A 17,063-nucleotide genomic window follows, 5' to 3' on the forward strand; every position below is an offset into this window, starting at 1 on the left:
CCCTGACGAGATTGCATGATAGCGCTCCAGAAGGTGTTATCGTGCGATGATTGTTATTTGATTGAAGATTTGAAATAATAGATTTGTGTGGCGATGTAGATAGGTTCAAGTGTTACGTCTGTTAGTCTGTAATGAAACCTTTGGTGCATTTCGAACATGAATCAGATAGTCAGCAATATCTGTGTTTTAACTTAAAAAAAAGTTGGAAAAAGGGGGTCACCCTTTTTACCAAATGGAATTTCAACAGCTTAGAATGCTGCACAGTAAGGTTTTTTGTCGTCAGTGAGTTCCACTTGGTTGCTCCTTTTGTCTCTTGCAAGGGGGTGCCATGCAATCTCATACATATTTTGTAGTTCCCAATTTGACACATGCACGTACGCTAGCGCTGATGTCGAAATACGAGGCGAAGCGCGAATATGGCAGCAGATGGTGCTAGTGTTACTACCGTAAAGTACTGGTATAATCCAAACGATGACTTTATTGAAATTTTGTTCAAAGTGTTATGTCTGTTAGTCTGTGGTGATAGGTATATGGATTTTTTGCTGGGCATCTGCCTTGGGGTGAATAAATAAAAAAATAAATAAATAAATAAATGAGATCTAACAGTACCGTGGAATGGGGTAAAATTGATGGGGTGATCACCTGCAAATTCGTGATAAAAAATACTAATTAAAAGATACTGATCTTACAGCACTAGGTAGTCTTTACGTGTCCTAAAATGCAACTTTTATGAGATTCACATACCTGTCAAAGTTAACCCTTGCATGTCCAGTGCAATTTTACATATCTTCGAAAATTTTTTTCAACTAAGTCAAAACTCAATCAAATTTGATCAACAAGTTTCCAAATAACAAAAAAAAAAAAACATTGAATTTACTTGAAGTAATCTTGATTAAGGGTTAATTTCGTTGAATTTAGAGAAGTGAGTAAAGTTTGATATAAAGGCCACAAAATATAATTTTCAACAATGATTGTTAAAGTAATACTGATACCATTAAAGTAATACTGATGATTTTGTAGGAAACCACAAAGATTTAATTCATAGCTAGTTTTTGAGCTTTTGCAACAACCCAATTCAAGATCGATCTAACGATGATCAATTGAGAGCAAATTTAAAAAACTGTAGCTCTTGAACCAAAATGAATAAATTTTAACCAGAAATATCGTTTGTTTGCTGTGATTAATATTTATCAGTTCAGAAATCATTTTTTAGTATTAACATATCGAAAAACACATTTCTTATAGAATGTATGGACTTCAATGGTGATTAATTTCACCCCGATAGTACCTTATAGAATTCTCGAATTTATTTCATGAAGCAGAAATTTCACCAATAGCCATAGAGGTATTCTAGAGCACATACCAGTACTTGTTTCAAATATATACTACTTCGGGAAAAATGTACATACTATTTCGGGAAAAATGTACATAGTTGAAAAATATTACCCAAGTAATTTGGTTTAGACTGTCATTTCTCGCGATGTTCAAGGTCATGAAATCGTTGAATAAAAATTCACGTTCTTTTTTGTGGAGGCTGTGAGTATTTTGGAAAGAAAAAACTGAATGTTTCATCAAAATTAGTAAGAAAATAGTTAAGCAGCAGTGCCGATGTACAATGTAAGGTTGCGTAACTTGGGTTCGTCGCTGTGCTCAATAATGCATAATGCGCTGGGTAATCACATTTAACGGTCAAAGGGATATATTTATCCAGATGTACAATTCTTAAAGTCTAGACCACCACCACCACCAACCACCTAGACCACCAAGTCTAGGCCAACTGGTCTAGATTCAATCCTAGCCGACACCGGGAGATTTTCTGAGGCGAAAAATCTCTGGAATCACGCCTTCCATCGCATGAGGAAGTAAAGCCGTTGGCGCCGGTCCGTTAATAAACGGGTCGTGAGTTAGGGTCCTGGACATCCGGTATTCTAACATTATCCTCAGGTTTTTTAATCGAAATAAAATATAAATTAGCCTGATTCTAGCGAGCTGGAAAGCCCCCTAGATTCGGCCGCCATTGCCCATGGGATAGCGTATTAATGAAGGAACAATGGCTGACAGTAGTCAAACGAAGGGCTGTTGCTACCGAATTATAGGCGTCAATAAAATTTATAATCGAAATTAAGGTTCCCGATTTGATGTGATATAAAGCGAGGGGAACATCTTCGATATATGCTGGTAGCCATCCTATGACATATAACTGTCAGTTAGATTGAGGCACAAACATTTATAAAACTCTATCTAAACACTTCGATTACTTAGTGGATTTGTTGAATAGAATAAAAGAGCGGTTTGTAATAACCAAATTTTCAACGTTGATAATAATAAAAATCGCAGCTTAAATATAAACATATTCGTCTAGAAGACTCTTCAAAATACGCAAAATAATTCTTTTGCTTGTAAATAAGTATTACTAACCTTTGAAAAGCGTTACAGCTTATTTTAAAAAAGTAATCTTTCAGGGCAGTTATAAGTTTAAAATTCCATCCTAAATTTCTATTGCGGGAAAACAACTGTAACGTTGTTAGAAATGTAGCACTTTGTGTAATCAAGCTAAGTAGAGCCAAAATTAAGCATCACGATCGCTAACTCTACCTCCTTAGAAAAATTTGTTCTGAACTCGGTAAGTGAAACTGTTGATAATATTTGACTTCACGTAAACATGTTCTAAGTTTAGTAGAGTTGGGAGCGATTTAAATAATGTTGACTGTTATTGTGATTAAAATAGTAACCAAATTCGGAACAATAATCAAATTATAAATGCCGGAGTTGTAATATTGTATGCAATAACAATTTAATTCGCAATTTCTGTGCGATATTTTGTGCCTTTCGTTTCTATCTTGTAGCCTATCGGCCCTCTGCCTTATGAGCGGAACCCAGCGTAGCTTAGCTGCCTTCTGGCATCATTTGAGGATGACCATAAAACAGACTGTGTCGAATTCCCCCGTACTTTACACAATTTTTCACCCTTGAGAAATTAAACAAACAAAACGATGAAGCGAGAAATACCTACACAATTTAATCTTGCATTGCAGATCGCGTTCACTGTACCCGTGTTGTGGGTAAAGCTTCAGTATTTCCCAGTGCTGGAATGAAAATCTAAAAAACAGTAGGGGTGTTGAGAAAAATGATTTCAACAATAGGGGAAGAAAAGCAATTTTCCGAATTGGCAGTAAGGGGGTGGTCTCTTCGTGTCGCCGGGAAAGTTGAAAATGGTTTTCTCTTTTATGTTCGGAAAAGTTGTATGCGGTACTCCGTTTTTCTGACTCGCTGAAATTCTTCAAAACAAAACAAAACGCAAAGGTTCAAATACTCCCGCAGCAAGCAAAACGATTAAGAAGATAAGTATCGAAATGTCTAGTGCATACAATTTTGAAAGATTGGTACAGGCACAATAAAAATTATATTTGTTTGCGTCAAACTGCTGTGAATTGTGCTTTGTAGTGAAATGATCAAGCGTCTTTTTTTAATTGACTTTCGATTTCTGCAGAGAAGAAATGGTGAAAAAATAACTTGAAAGACCAATACTACTATTCCAGATTGAAATCCAAACCTCAAAAAAATTTTCAAGATTCTCAAGCTAACAAACAATTTGCGCAACGAATGCAGGTGACTGCTTTCATAATCTGCTTATAAAATTTCTAACTTAACTGCGTTGAAGGCTTAAGAAAATCTAACAGCGGAACAAAAGGAGTGAAAAAATGAAACCAAGGAGCACATAAATAGAAACAATGCCTTTCTATTTATTCATTCGACGAGAACGTGGCCAAAAAGAAATCGAAAAGCGTTCCACCATTAGGTGTTTATGATGTTTGATCAAGTGAACTGACTTTTTGTGTTCCATTCTCAATCTACATCGAAAAACCCTATCTACGTATTGTATCAACTTTCTAAATATGTTTAATGGCTTAGCATAGGTTTAGGACGAACGTGATCACATCAAGACGTGATAGTTGTTTGTGATTCTATATATTTTCAAGGTCTTCTAAAATACAATTTTCGGATAAAGCATGATTACGGAAGACGGATCTATTCATCATAATTTTATGATGGTAAAGAAACAATGAGACGTCGTGCTTCCGTTGCATTAGAGAAACCGTGTTATGAATGTCATTTGAAACAGCATTGCAGTAGTCCTCCCCCGCTGTTAAAATATACTGTGGTACCTCATCGTGAAAGGATGATAAATGGTTGCCAAACTCCATGAAATTAAAAATGAAAATAGTGACAGTCAACTTATTACCATCAGATAAGCATAAATATTCATGACTTCACGTAGCAACCCCGCAACGGTCAGGTATGATCGGGGAGAAGGAAAATTCATCTCGACACGAGCAGCAGCATGTTGCTATACTATTCTTTAGTGAGTGAGTCAGTGCATTGTAGGCGGTAAGTGTGAAAAACAAAACCTTTCCCAACCCCAAAACAAGTAATCCATTGCCCGCACCCGCCAATCTTAAGCATGAGGGAGCGACCCTTCCAATTCAAAATACACCACCATTGGAGGTGGGGCTCACTCCAGTCGAATTCATACCGTTAAACTAGGTTGTGTTGGACTGTTGATCTGCTCTGATCCTGTTTGCAAAAAGTTTTTAGGTTTTACCAAAAAAGGTTTATTACTCACTAGAAAAATTAAGAAGATAACTGAAGCTTTTTTTTGCTTTTTGATTAATTACATTTTAAGTGAGGTATGTATAAACATGTTTATTTCGAACATTGGGAATTACTTCGGAAGACCGAATCCTCACCACGCTAAGGTATTTACATACGTCATTTTCACTCCACCCATCCTGCAAAATTTAATTTCTATGATAGCTATTGCTTCCTCAATGCAGACGGCCAACGATAAAATTGGGTTACTCATCAGAGAATATCGCCCCACACCTTCCCCAGTCATATTGCGCTTGAATCCCGGATGTCGACACTGGGGTGAATAAATAGAAAAGGATGTTTAGGGGGAGAGATTGGAACAATTCATCCGGTGCTCGGCTTCTGAATAAATCGTTATACGGATCGAATATGACAAAACTTGTGCCAAGTGCCATAAATTTCGAGGTGAGCTCTTTGGAGGCTAATGCCACCGTAGCAACGAGGGAGGAACCATCGTAGTTACTTTCTAACGACGCGGATTTCTGCAAAGCCGCATATAACCTTAGTGTTTACGGTTCAATGTAAAATATTCAAACTAGGGTTAAAAAATATATTTTGAAAGAAAATTGGAAAGGATAACTACAATGAAAAACAAAAAAAAAAACAGACATCGCAAGTTGAATAAAATGATGTGCCATCGATTCAAAAATTTAAATTAGTATCACTACAACGAAGACTTGTTCGCATGAAAACTCGTTATGTAGCAGCAATTTGGTCCCCTCTTTTTTGAAACCGTGAATGTATTTGCCCCCTTCACTAACTTATTTTTCATTTCGGCGAATGACGACAAATTAATCCTTGGCCAAACTTATTACTGACGCTCGCTTTAAGAAGCGGAGGGTCATAACATTATTAAACTTCCTTCCGTTCGGAGGTGGGAAAGGAAATTATAATAGGACTTGCGTTCGAAAGTGAGTTCCTCGTGATCAAGCTAATTATTACCGTTTACCCCTAAGGATGTACCGAAATTGACACCTACTCGAAAAGAGATCACAAATTTTCGGATAGAATATCAGGAACAACATAATTTCAACAAAAATTGCGTCCCTTCCAACTCACATGAGGAGTATGCATACATAAACTTCTAATGACAACCAAATGAGAAAAGCATTGAAAATCTAAAACCCAAATCAAAATATACCTCCCAGCGATTGCAGTGAATAGCTGTGCCGGTGAATATTTCACCAAGAAAGCACGGCGGTGTTTAGAGCATGGATTTTGTTTGCCTGAAATGTTGTGAAAATTGAAACTTTCTACTGTGAAATAGAGAAAAAGAAAGAGTGAGCATCTGTTGTGACGCATTAAATTACACGCAAGGAAGTAAACTGATATACAATTTTATGATGTGCCGCAATTAGACTTCCTTTATTAAGGCAATAAATTTATTTGATACAAAGGATTTAGTAAAGGGGTATTGATATCATGATCTATCTATTCCAATTAATCATCAATTGATGAATTCTGATTCTGACTAGGAGTATAAAATTTGCTTATTACTGCAATTCGAGTCATCAATTGTGCGTCCTACGAGCATTAGTCGACAACTTCAATCGTAACGAAACAATGTTTTAAAACATTAACTCTACTTGTTATTATAGCCTTAAAGAACCTAATAAATTATGACCAAAACTGTGCGGCTCGATAAAGTTGAATCGGCAAAGATTCTGAACGCCAAACACAAACCAAAGAAAATAGATTCTCTCTGCGGGATAAGGATCGTTGAATTTCTTTCTCTGTTTTTGGTATGCCCACATTTTTTTCCACGAGATGAAAAGACAGATTTTGAACCTGTTCAGATGCGCTTCAATTGATCCCTGCTGTAGGCTATTGTTATGAAATTCGTAGAAGGTGTAGGCGACCAACGCGGTTGGTTTGGGCCCTTCATAATGATCTTTTGAGATGTTTCCGTCTGCCAAGAATGGGAACCATAAAATATAGAACGAACAGGTTGAATGTTGTTACATAGCGAAAAGGTAAATTAAAAAGTCGGTTACCCCATGATTCATCGATTTGAGGACAACATAATGATAGAGTGACCCTTTTTGCTTGTCTTGTGCAGTCTGCTAACCAAAAAGTCGTTCGAATGGGAAAAGAAGAGAGAATAAGGGTCCTTTTATATAAAAGAGAATGAATGGTGCAGATTCTTTCACAGAAAACTCAACCAAGCGTGGTCAAAATTGCACGCATAATTACATTTTACCTATAGGGAAACCGATAATCGGAAGTTCATTGACTCTCAGTGTACGATAGGTAACGTCGGTGAGGGTAACAACTCGACGACAAGAAATCACTTTCCGACTATTTAAATAAAGATGTTACATTCAGTGCACTTTCATTACGGTTTCCAATTTGATAAAGTTGAATTTCGGAGAAATGTAGATATCATGCAGACATTGCCAATAATACAAAGAAAAATATAAAATTAATTCATCAATAAACAGAAACCCCTATAATTCTTCGATATGCTAACCCTTATGACAGCCAGGGCCAAGCGTTACAACGAGGGAAATCATGCGCCGCTTGGGTGAATAGGAGTCATGGTTTATAAAACTCATCCCGCTGGAATGAAGGGAACGGTCGCGTACCTGCATGAGGCGAATATTTGAATTCATTAAAGCTGAGAACTTCGAGCTGAATGAATCAATCAAAAAAATTCATTACGTTGGAGATGAAGATTGACAAATTTCTACGACGATTAATCAGAAGTGATTATCGTGTGTCAATGAAAATGTCTCGAGGAACAAGGTTGGTGGGTTTAATTCGATTAATTTGATTCAAAAAATAAATGAAGTGGATAGGTTTTCCTATTCTTTATCCATAAATGTGACATTGCATCCTAGCACTTAAACGTATTCTATGAGTCTTTCGATAAAGTTTTCAACTTGGTGCTAAATGTGCATCAACGGTAAATATTGTTGAAACGCTCTTCCCACGAGTGTTAAGCTTTTCACAGATTTCTTTAAAACTTTTATTGCCATAGTAAACGCATTCTGAAAGATCTCCCGCTTTACAGCGCTGGAAACCCGCAGGGAGATAATATAGGATAATATTTTGTTTTGGCTTTCGAGCACGTACTCTTGGTCCTAAATAAATAACCCTTCATGCACGTAAGTACTGGAACATACCCGTGAGCCGCTAAAAACGCTTCCCCTAGTTCAAGTCCGTATCACGCTCGTTGTACAAGTTGTAGAGGCACTCAAGCGGTATTCAAATTCAGGATACTCTCCATTAAAAGCCAGCGTGGGAAACTTCGTCTGCATTACCGTTTAACAGAAAGGTGTGCTAAACATGATCGATTGCAAGCCGCAATCGATCCGTTGGCTGTGTTTCACATAAAAGCCCAGTTCATTGCTCCCGAAAACTTTTCGTCTGCCATAAGATGAAGTAACATTGTGAAAAGATACGAATGTATCATAATCCATGTTTAATATTGTTTCGCCAAATGTTACATTGTGGCCCCGACGTTTTTGGCATTACTATACGGTTCATCGTTCTTAATGGTTTCAGGAACACCTACAATCGCAAGAAGGGGATGCTTTTCAACCACCATTGATTCTGTTACACTATTGTTGTTGAGAATACAATTTTCTCGATGAATGAAATTGAAAAGAAATCCCCAGACCAAGAAGCTCGATTATACCCCCCTTCACTTTCTTCAAACATGCAGGCGAAACGTGAGCTAGGATTCATGCATTGAACGCAAAGGGGGACGAATTTGCTCCTGTCGCTTCAACTCAGCTCTCATCCAGTAAATAGATTTGATCGAAGATAAACAGACCAGTCAGTCAGCGGTGGTAGAAGAGAAGTTTCAAACCGTTGGGTTCCATCTAACGCTGATGTCGCACAGCGGGATGAATGTGTGCCCCTGAGCGGTGATGTCCGTACTTTGATTTTCCGGAAAGAATGCGGATTACATTCGATTACGATTTTGGCAGATAAATAATGAACTTCTTAAGTTCGCTCGAAAACATCAAGCCCGGAAATGATTATCACACGAGGTGGTCTTTTATAGAAATATTTAAAGTTATATTTTGATCATTAAAAAAAATTCAATGGTTTATTGCCTTAATAATAATAAAATTTTATTCATGACCACTTTTTAAAGATATAATAGTTAAGATATATTAACGAGAAGATTCATAGGCGTAGCCAGAGGGGGGCCGTTGCCCCCCCCCCCCCTAATTGTTGACATTGGTGCAGAATTTTGTTTTCAATAACTCTAATAACGTTTGCGCTAAAAAAATGGACAACATTGCCAATTTTCCATGGGTTACACGCACTGACGAAAACGAACATCGTGCGGCAGTTCGTAGACACCGGATACGCCCGTTCCGGCATCTACAACATCTTGGCACTATTGGACACCAATCAGAGCATTGAAAGACAGCCCGATTCCGGACGGCAGACAACCCTGAGCGACAAGAAGCTCCAAAGGACACTGAAGAGAAAGACCGAGGGAAAAGTGGCTACATCGCTGCTTGCGCTTGGCCTGGAGGTCTGTGCAACCGATCAAACCGCCGTTAACGGGGGAATTTATAGTACAAAGTACCTGCTGGAAGTTGCGTCGTTTATCAAAAAATCTTATAAGGTCGAATACACGGTGTTTTGGCCGGATCTGGAGTCGGCTCACTATTCGAGGCGATCGTTTGAGGAGATGGAACGGCTAAATGTCGTTGTGGTACCCAAGTTGGCGAACCCGCCCAACGCTCCCAAGTTGCGTCTCATCGAGGATTTCTGGCAAGCCAGAAGCGTAAGATTTCCTTCAACAATTTTGTCGCGAAATTTCAGGAGGAATTGATAAATAAAACGAAAAAAGAATTAAAAAACATGCCTACACGCATGTTTTCATGGCCGGTTAACTGCCAACTGGAAGGCCGCACGCAAGATCGTAGATTTTTTGCAAGTAAGCTAACATAATTACGTTCCATAGGAAATTTATGAAACTCAATTATCTGTCTTAGATATTTTTTTACCACCATCCGAAAAAAGTCCATTTTTTTGACGCATACGTTAGCACAAAACGACATTTTTAGCCCATTAAAACATCTGTGTCAACTCATCTGCATTGGTGGTTGTTTACATTTGAGGTCATATCATTTTCCTATTACATAATCAATTTATAGTTCTAACAAAATATTAACGCAAAAACATAACCAAGCTACTTGTAACACTTCCAATGTTCTATTCAGTTTTCAACTACAACCGAGGTTTTGTGTTTCTTCCAAATATTTGTAACTAGTTAGCGATACGCCTAATACCTAAAATAAATAAAATTTTATTAACCCGTTGACTCATATTTCCCCATTTAATTTTCTTAATTATATACGTGATATTCTCGAAAATGTTTCGAATTGACAAAAAAATGATATATGAGAGTTGGTCTTTCAAGCCTCAATTGCATTTTGCGTTTTTCGACCGATTTTTTAACCATTTTTCAAGATAGATATTGATTGTAAGTGTTAATGATAATTTATATCAGCTAATCATTTCACGTGACCAATTACAAAAAATTGTAACCTATATAACAAAGTCAAAAAACCAATCTAATTTGACGACGTCAACGTTTTCCAGCATGAGCAAGTTTTTCATACCTCCGAGGGGTTTCTTTAGTTAGTCATCCAATAATGGATGTGAAGTTAAAAAAAAACAAATAAACGATCTCCCCATTGAAAGTTTTCACTTTAGGGTTCCCTACTGTTTTTGTCTAACGATAAATAGCTTCAATAAGCAGAACGAGTTTTCATCTAGCCCCAGTGTTCATCCCTTTTTCCCCCGACGCGCTTACGGAGAATATTAATCCACAGTGCCGTTGAAAAACTCGCCGGCTCTAAGAGTAAATTTATTTAGACCGAGTGTACGAAAATGTAGTACAGTACGCGTGTCGGCCGTAAATTTTAATTCATAGGAAAAGATGTGTATAAATAATTGATTTAACTTTTACTATTTTTATATCTTTTAATAGCTAAATTGCGACCATAGGAATTATTTTGTTTTGACTGGAGTATGCATTTTTCTATGAGTATGTGATGATGTTTAAAATATAAACCAACTGACAGCTTCACTAACTTCCTTTTGGTGATTTTTCATTTTCTTTATTTGCACGTAGATAATTGCTAATCGTTTCTGTATATCAAAACGCTATACTTATTCACTAAAATATATTACCTGACAAATTTCAATACTGGATTCCGGAATTATGACAACTGTCATTGACAAGCTCATCACCGTAATTTATAATTCACAATCTTTTTTACGAAATAACATCCATCCAGTCAGAAACGACAGACACTTCCGCTTACGTTTTTCATGCCTCTGTGGTTTTCGACGTGTTTTCATCTTTAGCACAGCATCACCATGTCACGACAAAGACAACTGTCTTTCCGAAGAAGATTTTAAAATGTGAACAATTCTTCGTTCGCGTAAACCGGTAGCATACCAAAACATCGAAGCATGATTCCACTCATTCCTATGCGCCCAAACAACAGGCAGTGTCACCACCCAACCTGGCCTGGAACGCAATGTTTCACCCATACTAAGACACCTAGTTTCCAGTGCAGTTTCCAGTCTTGCAGTTTCTTTTATCCTGTTCTCAGTATTACTTCCAACCTAAACAAATAACAGCTGATCGTGTTCGTGGTATTGGTGTTGTATTTTCTCAACAGAATGGAAAATCTATTTTATGCTGCCGGGAACGCCAAGCGTTCAGTTGTTGCACAGATGCCGTCGTGAACGGTTGGAAAATTTAGTTCTTGCTTAGTGACCTGGGCGTTTTTTATTTTTAATAGGGTTATATTGATGACGTCTATTTTGTCAGTATGTTGGATAACCAGGAATCGCGAATCACGTTCGAAGTGCCCACTGATCTGGACTTTGACAAGTTGATCCGTGACAACAACTACACGCTCTATTGGCAGAATCTGCACAGTGAACCGTACAGGCAAAAGGCCGGCAGTGCTGTAAATTCGACCGTGTTGGGAGACCGCAATTCAAGTGATTTTAATCTGATGAGCAGTTTGAAGCATTTTGCCGGTGAACGAAGTGTGGGTGGTGGAGCAATCGGTTGGGGAATAACTCCTGCCGACAGTGTGAGCTGGGATAGTGCGGAGGGACAACTTACAGATCCCAGCTATTTGTGGATAGGAGCTGTGATGGTGCTGCTGACCCTGTCCGGCTTATTTTGTGTGTGCTCCTGCTATCTTTATTACAAGTATCGGAAATGGCAGAAATGTGGTGAGTGTCCGGGATAATGAAGGAAAATCGATTGTTTTTTGTATCACATTCATTCATAGATTGCTGGTTTCAATGAATTGCCTGCAATTTCAAGAGAATTTGATTATATGCGAAATTAATTCTTATGAATTTTTGTGTAGGTGTTGAATAGACTTCATTGCATGCATGAATTACGTGTGGGTTAATTCCACCTGTGAATCAAGATGAGAATCAAAGAAAATGAAATGGTAAACTCAGTGAATATGCTGGAGTTGAATTTAGGAAATTTAACCGATATTCCGGATGAATATTTTCGACAAAATCTAATATTGTTACAGTATTTGATTAGTTTCACCTAAATCCGTAGCAAACACAATGTTTACTAGGCCTCAGATTCGTGTAGCTCCAAATACGAGTAGATCATAATCCAAACTAAAACCACATTGCCCTAATGAGCATATTCATTATGGCCAGCAATTAGTTTTCTTATCTTGTTACTCCTTCCTTCTGGTTTTCATTTTTTCAACCTGTACCGTCAAAACCACTTATGAGGAAACACGAAATAGATAAATATTTAGATTGGAAACGCAGTGCCGCCACCACAAGGCAATTAGTTATACTTTAGAGACCTACAACAAGTACTTCAAATACATGAAGGTTTACGTGATTCACCCGGAATATGCCTTCAAATTTAAGTCTTCTATTTTACTTGATCCCAGCTGGTCTTAAGGTACGATGCTGATCTCACAAAGCCAGTCGTCGTATGTTTAAATCCTGGCTCGTGTCATTAGAACCGGAGCGTCTCAAACTTCGCAAAGTGTGTCCAATAAAAACAGAAAGGTCAAGTTCAGATAGAGGAATATTCGTATAAAATAATAATTTACTTAAGCTACCAAAAAAAAATTGTTTTGTTTTTGAATATAAAGCTGGTTTCCCATTTAAGATTTTACTTTGCTAATAAAAGTTTTCCGAATATCCGAATGGCAAACTATTTTTGAGTTATTCCTTCGGGTTTCATCTAGATACCCACAAAACCACACATGGTAACTACTTCGGGGTCGGGGTCGGATGATTGATAAAGGCCTTCATACACGATGTCGAACACGCTCCCTTTCTTGCCTCTATCCATACAGCAGACCTACCAGCTTGGTTCAAAATCCATTCGCTGCACATGCTGACATATTTTGAGGGTTGTTCTTTTATGCATGAGCAGAGCCTAGTGCATGTGTTCTTGGGCGGTGTGTAAGAAACGAGCATTACTTTAGATTACGATGCAATATTCGCAGTAATATATTGCTGCTATTCCTTATTTTTTTCTCGAAGCGCCTCTAGGAAACATCAGGAAGGGGAAAATTCACCGGCTGTGTCAGATTGGATAATCATATCGGTATGTGGGCACGGAATACCAATATTGTCGGCTTATCGGTGGGGTGTTGAATAATTGTAATCAGCATTTAGTTCATATAATGGTTTTACGCTTTTGCCGGGCAGTTGTGCATGTCGAGATACGTGAGAGTTAAGATAGATTTTATCAATTTTTATATCAAACTTGTGTATTAAATTCTGAAATACTATTGACGATCCAATTTATTAAAGATCCAATGTTTCTTTATTCCAGTGTCAATCGCCACCTGCCATACTCTCTCCACGGAGGACGTCGAGGCACCTCCGCCGTACGATACTGAAACTCCGCCTTCCTATACCATCGCTTCCGGCTTACCCACTTACGAGGATGCCGTACAAAACATTTTCACCCGACAACAGATACGTGCAGGATACGAAGTAGCTCGAAAACCGGCGCCAATTTATCCACCGGCTACGATCAAATTTCACCAATCACGTCCACAAAATTGGCTCAATGTCACTGTTTTCGAGGAAATCCATTATAAATTCGTTGACCGGGGGCTTTTGAAAGATCAATCACCAAACATGGTACCCAAAGCTGTGGTGGTTGCATCGGAAGGTATGCACAGTAAAAACAAACCGGATAGCTACGACAGTGTCCCAGCTAGGGTTCAAATTTGTGTATTGGAAAATGAAAAGAATCGGGTCTCCAATCGGTAATACCCAAGGATTCCTAATGAAAACAGTGACTGTGTTATAAACTTTTAAAATTTTACAATTATGCTGATATGCTGAGATTGAAGACTGTGTGGATATTCCTTCTTGTACATATATGTAGTGTATATTACGATTTCTTCACACTTAAGAGAGTTTAATCATATTAGTATATTTAGATTTGTGAGCAAATATCCAAATGTTTGTGTGAACATTAATGAGATGAATTATGTGAGTGTATTATATATACTAATATCAATAGAAGACTGAAAATAAAACACGTTTTGATATATGTTTTGCCTGACGAAAGATATAGCACAAAAAGAAATTTTGCGTCATCATGCAATTATTGGCTTATCGGCTAGCTTATTGACCCTCGATTAAAGGGAAGGTGCAACTTCTGCTGTACTTATGCTGTATTATAAATGAATACTTCTCACGATAATAAATAATAGGATTTTAGAACGGAACGTGCGTGAAGGGCAATAATAAATATTAATTGAAAACCCCTCTCATAAACGGACCAAGCGTCTGTTTTGAGCGTGATGTTCCAATAGAATATTCATACAGTGTGTTTTATTGAAGGGTAATGGGTAATGCCCAGGACACTTTCCAAATCTGAGAGCGAACAGAATGCTTTGAAAGATAAGAGTACTTTTTTCTAAGGTAGATAGGTGGAAAATTTTCGTTCTCAGCAGCGTATCTGTAAAGAGCACATTTGTGGGAACATTCTAGACATTTTTTAAAAGTTTGAGGACAAAGCGAACCCCATGAACTCATCTGATCCACTAATCATCATACTAATTAAGTTTGACAGACCAAAGATGTTTTACGTTGCCTCTAATGGTGTTCTTCTGGTTACTTAGTAGGGAAGAAGAGAACGAAACACGACACAGCACATACATATGTAATTCTATGCCATGTACAGTGATGTAAGTTGCTTACAGGGCGGAAAAACGACACACCACTCCATCATCATCAATGGAAACGCACTTTTCTATTTTGATAATGCCTGTTGAGTGTTTTGACTACACGTGATCATATGGCGAAGGTCTAATTGTCTCAACTTTGAACTTGACAATTCTATTTCTACAGATGTATTCTAAGGCCGCAATGTAACATATTATGGAAGAAAGCAAAAAAACACGTCGATAGGTAGAGAAAATTAGAAACACATTTCCGTGGTTTTCCGCGTTATGTATGGGACGAGTTCGAAAGAGCAGGGACAGTGAGAGAAAAGGAAATTAGGGAAAATGCTGAACTCTGACAGCTGGATGCAATCAGCACGATGAAAAGTCGTTACGGGATAAGTTTTAGCGAAGGAGAAATAAATAATGTGGGAAGTTTTGGAAAAAATGTAACATAAATCACTGTTAGAAATAACAAGATGTCAAGCGATTTACGACATAGACTGTAAATTACATGAATTTCGACTGTAATTTGTCGCCAGATAACCAAACTATGGGCAATGCAAAAGGATACGCGTTTGTTTATTTTGGTTCCGTAATGTGATGTCCTTTTTGCTATCTCAACAAATGTTTTTACAACCATTCATTTCCTATTTGTGATTGAGTCACCGAGCTACCACATAGTGAAATTTTTCGATTATATGGAAGTAAAGAGCCTTACTTCTAAATTCTCCGAAACATTTCATTCGTGTGCATCAAAAACAGTCCACATTACATTGAAAATGATGTGATTCTACACGGCAAAAAGGAGCCGAGATCTATCCCTGCTGTCTGTATCAGAGTGAAATGCAAGGAAAAACGGGTTTGAAATGCCAGTACGGATTAAGATATCACCTTAAAACTCTCGAAGCAGTCTGTCTGTGTCGCTTCTAGGTTTGCTGTGATGTTCCTATCACTAATCGTAACGATTTACCCAGAATAACAAAGGCAGATGAGTGACATACGAAGCAGCGGAAAACAAAAAGCATGAGATATTTATGGTTTTCGGGTTTAGGTGGTTTCCTAAATACTTTAAAGCGAACATAAAAAGGGGTCTAAAATGGTGACAATCAATCTCAACACTCTGCATCGAGCTGTGGCATGCAACTGTATGATTCACGGCAGGTTTGAACCGCAAAAGCGCGCGATGTGATTTATGTTTGACTATTTACATTTGGAATGCGTATAATTTTTTTTAGTGGTTATTTTGAAGCATGGCCTGTGGCCAATGTATAAAATTAATTGAAAAAGTTTTGTAGAAACACACCATTACATTGCATGCCAGATAGTTACTTATTCAATCAATGGAGAGGAACTCATTAACGTGCCTAAAATGAATTAATCTCAACGTCATTTTTTTAAACATTCATTTTTCACCGGAAGAGTTATTGTATACGCATCAATTAATCTAATAAGCTTACCAATTATTACTAAACATTAAACTCAACATTATTACTTTACTTAATTCGAACGGTTACTAGCTGCCACTAGGATCTACACATTAAAATCCATCGTTAGCATAGTCAAGCCAGTCAAACCTCATAGACTAATTATCGAGGCAGACATCTTCACGACCGATTTCCATCCGCAGCCATCGATGTAAATAAGGGTGAAGAATGCACCCAACGGTGCATTCTACCATGAAAATGAAAATTCAATAACCAGATTCCGACGCAGGTACCAGCAGTGAAGCTGAGAAAATTTCCTTGGCCTAAGTACGGAACAGCCTAGCAGGGGATGGTAATGTCCTCTGCCTGTGGCAGTAGGATCCAAAACGGTAGCAAAAACAAATAAACAAATAGCTGGCTCTTCGAAGGGGACATTTTCTCACAGTTAAGTATTTTTCTTTCCTTTTTCCCTTGGTAGCGGGACCAATAACTTTATGAGAACCTTTCTGCATGGTGATGCAGGAGAAAATCAATACCCACTCCTTCAGCTTGTTGTGTTTCAATATCTATAGATTCTTTCCTAGGGCTAGAGCTGTCACCACTGCAGAAATCATTAGGGATTTTCATTTGGTTCCCATACTGGATGTGACCTCTGTCACGCTAAATACGATATGAGTGGTTATTTTTTCTCGGTTTAAAGTGTGGAATTGTGAGAAGTGTGAGATAGGATATTGTTTTATTTTTTCATCTAACTGTTGCAAGTAGATTTGATGATTTTGGAATCATCATCTTTTCACATGTGTGTTGTATC

The 17,063-nt window shown here is 37.8% G+C and overlaps 1 protein-coding gene across 1 annotated transcript; it reads left to right on the plus strand.

Moving 5' to 3' along the window:
* Positions 1 to 11,343: 11,343 nt before the first annotated feature.
* LOC129722827 (protein commissureless 2 homolog) lies at positions 11,344 to 14,209 on the plus strand. Its single transcript, XM_055676613.1, has 2 exons — positions 11,344 to 11,880; positions 13,478 to 14,209. The coding sequence occupies exons 1-2, from the start codon at positions 11,466 to 11,468 to the stop codon at positions 13,921 to 13,923; spliced, it is 861 nt and encodes a 286-aa protein (XP_055532588.1). The 5' UTR covers positions 11,344 to 11,465; the 3' UTR covers positions 13,924 to 14,209.
* Positions 14,210 to 17,063: the final 2,854 nt, after the last annotated feature.

The sequence above is a fragment of the Wyeomyia smithii genome, chromosome 2, assembly GCF_029784165.1.
Source record: "Wyeomyia smithii strain HCP4-BCI-WySm-NY-G18 chromosome 2, ASM2978416v1, whole genome shotgun sequence".
In the NCBI taxonomy this organism is placed as follows: Eukaryota; Metazoa; Arthropoda; class Insecta; order Diptera; family Culicidae; genus Wyeomyia; species Wyeomyia smithii.